This window comes from Octopus bimaculoides, chromosome 30 (genome assembly GCF_046866305.1).
Source record: "Octopus bimaculoides isolate indiv1 chromosome 30, ASM4686630v1, whole genome shotgun sequence".
NCBI classification, from domain to species: Eukaryota; Metazoa; Mollusca; class Cephalopoda; order Octopoda; family Octopodidae; genus Octopus; species Octopus bimaculoides.
Genome location: NC_142957.1, coordinates 5,908,618 through 5,918,617, shown reverse-complemented (window position 1 = coordinate 5,918,617; position 10,000 = coordinate 5,908,618). Strand labels below are relative to the sequence as shown.

General features: G+C 38.1%; 2 protein-coding genes across 4 annotated transcripts in view; one reads left to right on the top strand and one right to left on the bottom strand.

The window, feature by feature from the left end:
• LOC106878274 (putative RNA-binding protein 19) overlaps window positions 1-5,288 on the bottom strand; it is a 133,672-nt gene extending 128,384 nt beyond the window's left edge. Inside the window, exon 1 of the mRNA XM_089346321.1 lies at window positions 5,192-5,288. The gene's annotated coding sequence lies outside the window, so the exon portion shown is untranslated. The remainder of the gene's footprint in view (window positions 1-5,191) is intronic.
• Window positions 1-10,000, top strand: part of LOC106878592 (G protein-coupled receptor 143) — a 21,052-nt gene that overhangs the window by 3,705 nt on the left and 7,347 nt on the right. For 2 of the 3 annotated variants that reach the window (XM_089346327.1, XM_089346325.1), the window contains exons 2-5: window positions 441-533; window positions 3,203-3,312; window positions 7,279-7,387; window positions 9,680-9,770. In XM_089346327.1, the coding sequence (XP_089202453.1) occupies window positions 441-533; window positions 3,203-3,312; window positions 7,279-7,387; window positions 9,680-9,770 (403 nt within the window). The remainder of the gene's footprint in view (window positions 1-440; window positions 534-3,202; window positions 3,313-7,278; window positions 7,388-9,679; window positions 9,771-10,000) is intronic. The other variant, XM_089346326.1, reaches the window with a different exon arrangement.

The following is a 10,000-nucleotide window of genomic DNA, read 5'->3' as shown; positions in this document are numbered from 1 at the left end:
ATCAGTAGTTCTTTGACTGCTGTTTCTGAATTTTCAGTATGTTGGAGAAGCAACTCAATTGCTAATCCCTTATATATATGATGAGAAATGGTCTTACCGATAAAGGTTTATTTCATACTGAACTACTTGGCAAAATTGTTAATTGTTAATTCTATTATTAATTGACGATTCCCTGCCCTCATTTCTTGTATATAAAATATATATATATATATATATATATATATATATATATATATCATGATGGGCTTCATCAGTTTCTGTTGATGAAATTCACTTATAAGGCATTGATCACCGAGGCTGCTATAGTAGAAGACATTTGCCCTGAGTGTCCTGCAGTGGGATTGAACATAAAACCATGGGGTTCCAGAGCAAGCTTCTTAACCACACATCCATCCATGTTGTTCATTTTTTTAAAAATTTTATTTCCTTTTGTATTCCAGGCTCAAAGCTTTATGGCCCTTTTTCAACCTAGTCATCCCTGCTGTTTTGACTGCTTCGGGGTCATTTTCTATTTATTATCCCTCACTCAGCACGTGAGTATTAGGGGAGATTTTCCTGTTGCCTGTTTGCTTGTTTATTTCAGTAATCTAAATTATTTTCTTAGCCCCTCATTCTGTCTGTGTTTGTATGTATTATCATCATCATCATCATTTAACATCCGTTTTCCATGCTGGCATTGGTCGGACAGATCGACCGGAACTGGCCAGCTGAAGAGGCACCCAAACTCCAAGGCTGTTTTGGCATGGTTTCTCTGGCTGGATGCCCTTCCTAATGCCAACCATGTTATAGAGTGTACAGGGTACTTTCCATGTGCCATCAATATATATATACTCTTTTACTTGTTTTAGTCATTTGACTGTGGCCATGCTGGAGCACCACCTTTAGTCGAGCAAATCGACCCCAGGACTTATTCTTTGGAAGCCTAGTACTTATTCTATCGGTCTCTTTTGCCAAACCGCTAAGTTACAGGGACGTAAACACACCACCATCGGTTGTCAAGCGGGGACAAGCACAGACACACAAACATATACACACATACATATATATATATACATATATATATATATATATACATATATACGACAGGCTCCTTTCAGTTTCCGTCTACCAAATCCACTCACAAGGCTTTGGTCGGCCCGAGGCTATAGTAGAAGACATTTGCCCAAGGTGCCACGCAGTGGGACTGAACCCAGAACCATGTGGTTGGTAAGCAAGCTACTTACCACACAGCCACTCCTGCACCTATAATATATGTATAATCATCATCATTATTATCATCTTCATCATTTAATGTCTGTTTTCCATGCTGGCATGGATTGGACAGTTTGACTGAAGCTGGGCAGCAGAAGAGTTGCCCAGGTTCCAAGTCTATTTTGGACACACACAAGGCTTATTTCAGTTTCCGTCTACCAAATCCACTCACAAGGTTATGGTTAGCCTGAGTCTATAGTAGGGAGACACTTGCCCAAGGTACCATGCAGTGGGACTGAATCTAGAACCAAGTATATGTTTATATGTGGATACATGTATCTGTATATCAGAGTTTAGATTTCTGTGCATGTGTGTGTGTGTGTATACGTGTCTGTATGTATGTGTGTGTGTGTATGTATGTGTGTGTGTATGTGCTTGTATGGGCTTGTGTGTATATGTGTGTGCTTGAATGTATGTGTATGTGTTAGTGTGTGTGTGCACTTGTGAGTATGTGTGTGCATGTGCTTGTATGTGTGCATGCTTGTGTATGTGTATATGTGTGTTTCCCTGTGTGTGTGTGTATGTCATTGTGTGTGCTTGAGTATGTGTATATGCTTGTGCGTTTGTGTGTATATGTGTGTTTGTGTGTGTGTGCTTGTGTGTGTGTGTGTGCATGCTTGTGTGTGTTTATAACAATATGACATAATGTAATTACTGTGTGTAGTGCTCAGGTGCGCTACAACTCACCAAAGGTGTATGTACAGTACATAGAATTATGCACAAAAGTCAGGAAAGTGAACCAGTGTATGAGTCACGATATACATGTGTGCATGCGTATGGAAAGTGGGAGGAATCAGGGGTGGTGTTGGCGAATTTCAGAAAGCATGGTAGCTTGAGTGTATGTGTGTGTGCATGCGTGTACATATGTGTGTGTGTATGCGTGTACATATGTGTGTGTGTGTGTTTCTACCAGGTCTATGTAAAATGGTTGGCTCTAGAAAGGGCATCTAGCTGTAGAAACCATGCCAAAACTGGCAAAGAAACCTAGTGAGGCTTCTGGCCTCGCCAATTTTATTTGAAGATTTCTTGCTAATAGAGAGGAAATTAGTTTCCAACCAAGATCCAAGGCTCCTTCATTAGAATTTCAATATCAACAACAGGGTATTTTTGTTTGTATGCATGTATGTATGTTTTGCTTTATGTATGTATTCTCATGGTTATAGTTGCATATCTAGACATGCTCATATATATTTAAATGATAAACTTATGGAAAGTTTTATATATTTTTACAGTTCCAGTGATGGATTGGATCTGTAGTCTTTGAATTAGCTTTCTCTTTTCTGGTTTTGAGAAGCCTAATTTCTCAAGATTGATATTTAGGCAGTATATATGTATGTATGTATATATGTATGTATGTATGTATGTATGTATGTGTATTTATGTATGTATGTACATAGCGAAAGCGAAATTGTGATGGCACCTGTGCCCAGCGTCGCCTTCCTAGCACTTGTGCCGGTGGCACGTGTAAAGACATTCAAGCGAGATCGTTGCCAGTGCCACTGGACTGGCTCCTGTGCAGGTGGCACGTAAAATACACCATTTTGAGCGTGGCCGTTGCCAGTACCGCCTAACTGGCCTTCGTGCGGGTGACACGTAAAAGCACCCACTACACTCTCAGAGTGGTTGGCGTTAGGAAGGGCATCCAGCTGTAGAAACTCTGCCAAATCAGATTGGAGCTTGGTGCAGCCATCTGGTTTCACCAGTCCTCAGTCAAATCGTCCAACCCATGCTAGCATGGAAAGCGGACGTTAAACGACGATGATGATGATGATGATGATGTATGTACTTATGTATGTATGAATGTACATATGTCTGCATGTATATATGCATGCATGTGTGTATGCATCTTTGCATTTACCCACAAATCATTATATAATAATAAATCTCTTTTAAATAATATTCTTATATTAATCCACATCTTTTGTCTCTCTCCTTTTCTTCTTGTTGCCAGGTGCGGAGGTCCAAATGTTAACGAAGTGGCCAACTACCTGGCTTATTTTCTACCCATGCTTCTTGTCATTGTCTGTAATCCTTTCTTCTTCTACTACACTGCCAAAAAAGGTAAGGATTAAAGATTAAGGGCTTTACTTGGAGAGGGGAGCATTTGTTATATATTTTATCTTTTTACTTGTTTCAGTTATTAGACTGCGGCCATGCTGGGGCACCACCTTGAAAAATTTTTTAGTTGAATGACTTGACCCCAGGACTTAATCTTTTTTTTGCTAAGCCCAGTACTTGTTCAATTGGATTCTTTTGCCAAAGCGCTAAGTTATGGGGACGTAAACACACCAACACCAATTGTCAAGCAGTAGTGGGAGACAAAGACACACACACACACACAAATGTATATATACAGTAAATCCTCGAGTATAGTCCGCCCTTGAGTATAATACGCAGGGGATTTTTAGGGGGCTGTACCTCTGAAAAACCTAAACCTTGTGTATAATACGCACCCCTTCTCTAACTTGAGTCAAGGTCTATATAACGTCCTTGCTTTGTAAACATATATATACGGTAACGTTCTTTATTATTATTGTATATATAACATAATGCAAACGTGTAGCTTTTTTGTGCACTTTGTTTGTGGAAAATAAAGAAATAACAGTAATAACGTCAGCGAAAAGTAAATATTAAGGAAATTGCCTTTCACATATTTATCACTATCAGTTAGAAAAGCAAAAGCATTTATTCAAATCCTTCAAATTCAACGTCACTTTCAGCATCAAATAACTGTTCCATTTGTTCCTCCGTAAACATGTCAGCATCATTGTAGTGTAAATCTCCGTCATCGTCAGATTCATAGTCAACATCAGAAGATTCACTTTCATTCATTTCATCTTTCCATACAACATCATCCTGAGTCCTATCCAATGCAGACGATATGACAACACTTTTATTTTAATAAATGTTGCTTACTGCAAGTTATGGATGATTCTTTTTTGACTTCATTGCTTTCAGGCTTAGCTTAAGGTATGTATATATATATATATATATATATATATATATATATATATATATATATATATGCATATATATATATGTTTATATATGTGTGTGTGTGTGTGTGTATATATATATATATATATATATATATATATATCTAAAATGCAAAGAAAATGGGGATGTGTACACAGAAAAATCAATATATATATATATAGAATTAAGGATAAAATCACATTAATAATTTTATCAGGTGGTCAGTGTGAAATAAAAACGTCATTGGTAATTTATGTATACTAAAATTTATAATTATATACATAATTATATTAAAAACATCAGGAAAAAATCTTCACCGACATGCTAAAAGATAGATTAGATGCGAATGGCACTAAAAAAACCACCATAAATCTCCCACAGCACAAGTTGTAAGCAGGCAAAAATATTTGATAGAATTCTTACAATATATATTGTAGTAAGAAAGATTTTTTTTAAAATTCAGTTTGTAGGGAATAAATGCTCGACTGTCGATCGTATTTGAAAAAGATTGACAGATATTTGTATATATGTATGTATGTACGAGTGTGTATTATCTGTATATATATATATAATTAATAAGTCTAAGGGTAGCAAAAAATTAAGAAATTTAATTACTACCAGTGGTGTAGCGAGAAGAAAATTAGTCAACAGACTATATATATTATTCATGTAAAATACAGTGTACATTTAATACACATTAGAGATGCCTATAAAAGGACATCTAACCCGCTAGAAAGAGCAGCCAAGGCTCTACACCACAAAATAGGGATAATTTCGAAAAGGAATGAAAAATAAAAACATTTACCATCTATATTTCGAACCAGGTTTCAAGTTATTTTAGCAAAATAAACTATTTATTCTGCCAGGCCAACTATCATCGAAATGTACACTGTATTATATATATATATGTATATATATATATATATGGTAGTAAGTTTTAAAAAAGGTTTTCAAAAATACTCACAGTTTGTAGAGAATAAATGTTTATCCATCGTATTTGAAAAAGGTGTGTCGCTATCCTTTCTTGCTGTTATTATGGTGAAGGACGGTATTAGAAATTGAAAGCAAACTTAAAATTCCCGCCAATCAGAACGAGTTCATTGGTAACCATAGTTACATGTATGTGTATTTACGTAAGAAAGAAGAAAAAACCGCTGGATATTAAAAATATTTTTTTTAACACACGTTAATGGTCGAAGGGAGGTAAATCTAATAAATAATGCTTTACTCTTTTACTCTTTTACTTGTTTCAGTCATTTGACTGCGGCCATGCTGGAGCACCGCCTTTAGTCGAGTAAATCGACCCCAGGACTTATTCTTTGGAAGCCTAGTACTTATTCTATCGGTCTCTTTTGCCGAACTGCTAAGTTACGGGGACGTAAACGCATCAGCATCGATTGTCAAGCAATGCTACGGGGACAAACACAGACACACAAACATACACACACATACATATATATATATATATACATATATACGACGGGCTTCTTTCAGTTTCCGTCTACCAAATCCACTCACAAGGCTTTGGTCAGCCCGAGGCTATAGTAGAAGACACTTGCCCAAGGTGCCACGCAGTGGGACTGAACCCAGAACCATGTGGTTGGTAAGCAAGCTACTTACCACACAGCCACTCCCGCTTATGTATAATATAATATAATATAATATAATCTCCTCAACTATATATATGTATGTATATCTTATGATATTTACTTTGAATTATATTATACTCATTTATTGTGCTTTTAATTATTAATTTTTCTATATGTCATAGTGGATTTTCATCGATGAGTTCATGAAACTTGGTTCTTTTCCCTAAAACTATATATATTTATATTTATTCTAATCTGTAAAGCTCAATTTAATTTTAATTTTTTATAAATTGATTTTAATTGAGTTCTACCTGTAATTTTGGATTTTGTCCCTAATATTATTATATGTATATATATGTATGTGTATATCCATGTATATATATATATATTCCCAGCTACTGGGAAAGGCTGAAACAGCTAAGACTCTACTCCCTGGAGAGAAGGCGGGAGAGGTATGCAGTAATATACATCTGGAAGATCCTGGAAGGAATTGTGCCAAATTTTAGCATTGAAAGCTACACCAATGCCAGAACGGGACGACACTGCATAGTGCCAAAGATCCCAGCAATGCCATCACGCTTCAGGACCAGTTACTGCAACAGTTTGGGTTTCAGGGACCCACAGCTTTTTAATATTCTCCCAAAGAGCCTGAGGAACCTGCACAAAGTAGATGTAGGGGTTTTTAAATCAAAGCTGAACCTCTTCCTGTCGAGAGTCCCAGATGAACCTACCTCACGGCAAGAGGTGCAAATGAGGGTTGCTAAATCAAACTCCATTCTTCACCAAGTGCCACATATTGTAGGAGGCTCCCTGTAATAACAGTGTAGCAACACGGCAGTGCATCAGCATGGCCGCAGCTCTAAGCTGAAGCTATAAAAGAAGAAAAAAAAAAAAGAATATATATCATCATCATCATCATCATCGTTTAATGTCCGCTTTCCATGCTAGCATGGGTTGGACGATTTGACTGAGGACTGGTGAAACCAGATGGCTCATTGCCAGTGCCCCTGGACTGGCTCTTGTGCGGGTGGCACATAAAATACACCATTTTGAGCGTGGTCGTTGCCAGTACCGCCTGACTGGCCTTCGTGCGGGTGACACCTAAAAGCACCCACTACACTCTCAGAGTGGTTGACGTTAGGAAGGGCATCCAGCTATTATAAGGATATATTAATATATTAAGATATATTAAACACATTATAGTATAAGTGGCTTGCTAGCAAAAACCAAAAAAATAGAGGGAGCAAAAATAACACTAGTGATTGCTAAAAATAAGAGTCAAAATTAACTCTGAAAATCACAACAAACCTTAACCTCATTATATTTACAGGAAGCGGACACAGCAAACTAACTAAACAATCTTTACCTTGTGAGATGAACCCACAATCTAAGAAATAGTTGGATAAAGGTTCATCACATGATTTCGAAATTTAACCAATGACATTCTTTCTATCTGTTTCAGTGAAATCCCTGGTAACACAGCAGCATGGACGTTACTCTGTCCGGGAACAGGTCCTCGTTCACAGTGCCAAGGCTAAATTTTCCATGATAATTTTCGTCTTCATTGCCTGGTAATGAATGTTATTATTGTTGTTATTATTATTATTATTGTTATGATTATTACAATTAGTATTATTGTAACTGCTATTTATTATTATTATTATTATTATTATTATTATGCGCTCAGGACGACGAAACCGTTCTGCACGCACTCGTCCAGTGCCCGAGCATTGCTGACTTGTGGGTCTATATCGAACAGCTACTGTCACGTGTAGGAGAGATCCGGCTATCAGCTGGATCCATCGTGAGAATTGACTCGCCGACCTCCTTTAACCAGGAGGGCAAGGCAATTTTCCTATGTCTAGTGGCTGTAGCGAAAGAGGTGATATGGTGGACCCGTTTGAAAGGGCTAAAGACAGACACTTTCCTCTTTGGCCAAGGCCTCATCAACTTTTTCAAGTTCCACTTGAAAAGGAAGATGAGAGTAGAGAGGGAAGTGCTGTCTCATAGCAAATTCGTTGAAAGATGGGTGACTGTTGGAAGAATGGCCAGTATAAACGGACCAATTCGGAGAATACACCTGTAGGAAAAAAAAGGTAATGTAAAAGGAGAAAGGGCTCTATACCCCTTTCTTATTTTTTCTGACCAGGCTCCCGTGGTTTTATGGGTTTTTCCACGTGTAACCTTTCCTTTTTCGAAGCGCCCCCCCCCTTTGGGAGTTCTACTTATTTATTTATCTATTTATTTATTATATCTTTCTCCGTTTACTTCCTCTTTAGACGAACTTTCCTACCTTTTCGGACAAAACCTTTTGTAACCTTCGTCCTGTCTTTGTCCTTATATGTTTTTAATTGATATTAGCCCTTGTGGCCAATAAAACGAATTAATTATTATTATTATTACTATTATTATTATTATTATTATTATTATTATTATTATTAATGGTTTCTTTATGCTCAAGTTCTTTATGCTGTGAGTTCAAATTACACTGAGGTTGACTAATAATAATAATAAATGCCCGGATGCAGTACCAGGCAATGGCTCTCGTGGCTTCTGATCTTAATTGATTGGAAGTGCTATCATCTACGTGTTTTGTTTTGGTATAAAAGATGGGCCGCAACAAATATTCTGCTTAATACCACAGAATTGCTTGTAAGTTGTTTGACTTTAACCAGTTGAGCATGTCCCTTGGTGGCTGACGATATGTGCATCTCTGATCATGAGCAGAAGTAGTGGGGGAGCATCATAGCCATATGTTGAGAGGAATTCTTTGGGGTTTGAATAATTCACCTCTGGAAATATGGGTGTTTTGTTTGTCATCCTTAAACAACCCTTTTTCAAGGACCTTTTGAGTGGGATGGGCTATTCAACTCGAAGAAAATTCTAACTGAGCCCCGCCTGAAAATCATGCACTGTTTATCTTGATATAAGATCACCATGTCGAGCACATATGGTTGTGATGCATGTGCCTGGTGTACCCTTATCAGACGGGTAGTCATGATGGGTATAATGGGCTTCGTATATTTGAACTCCACTGTCACTTTGATGGCATGCACTGCTCTCTCACTCAATAATAATAATAATAATAATAATAATGATAATGGTAATAATGATAATGATGATAATGATGATGGTGATGAGAAGGATGAAGAATTAACCTGAATAATGACATACATACATACATCCATACATACATGTTGTTGGCACTCCGTCGCTTACGACGTCGAGGGTTCCAGTTGATCCGATCAACGGAACAGCCTGCTCGTGAAATTAACATGCAAGTGGCTGAGCACTCCACAGACACGTGTACCCTTAACGTAGTTCTCGGGGGATATTCAGCGTGACACAGAGTGTGACAAGGCTGACCCTTTGAATTACAGGCACAACAGAAACAGGAAGTAAGAGTGAGAGAAAGTTGTGGTGAAAGAGTACAGCAGGGTCCGCTACCATCCCCTGTGAAATTAACGTACAAGTGGCTGAGCACTCCACAGACACGTGTACCCTTAACGTAGTTCTCGGGGGATATTCAGCGTGACACAGAGTGTGACAAGGCTGACCCTTTGAAAATACAGGCACAACAGAAACAGGAAGTAAGAGTGAGAAAAAGTTGTGGTGAAAGAGTACAGCAGGGTTCGCCACCATCCCCTGCCGGAGCCTCGTGGAGCTTTTAGGTGTTTGCGCTCAATAAACACTCACAACGCCCGGTCTGGGAATCGAAACCGTGATCCTATGACCGTGAGTCCGCTGCCCTAACCACTGGGCCAATGCACCTCCACGATACATACATACATACACACTGAATCAATTAATTTAACTTTCCTCATTCTTTCTTTCTTCATTAATTTTTCTGTTTCTTCCCATAGTTGGTTTCCAAATGTGATTAATGCAATCTTAGATGCTGTGCGTATAACCGAATCAGTCCAGAATGCAATGTGGGCTATGTGGGTTTTAAAGGTAAGTCAATACTCTTTTACTCTCTCTTTTACTTGTTTCAGTCATTTGACTGTGGCTATGCTGGAGCACCGCTTTTAGTCGAGAAAATCGACCCCGGGACTTATTCTTTGTAAGCCTAGTGCTCATTCTATCGGTCTCTTTTTGCCGAACCGCTAAGTTACGGGGACGTAAACACAGACACACTAACACACACACATATATATATATGTGGTTGGCGTTAGGAAGGGCAT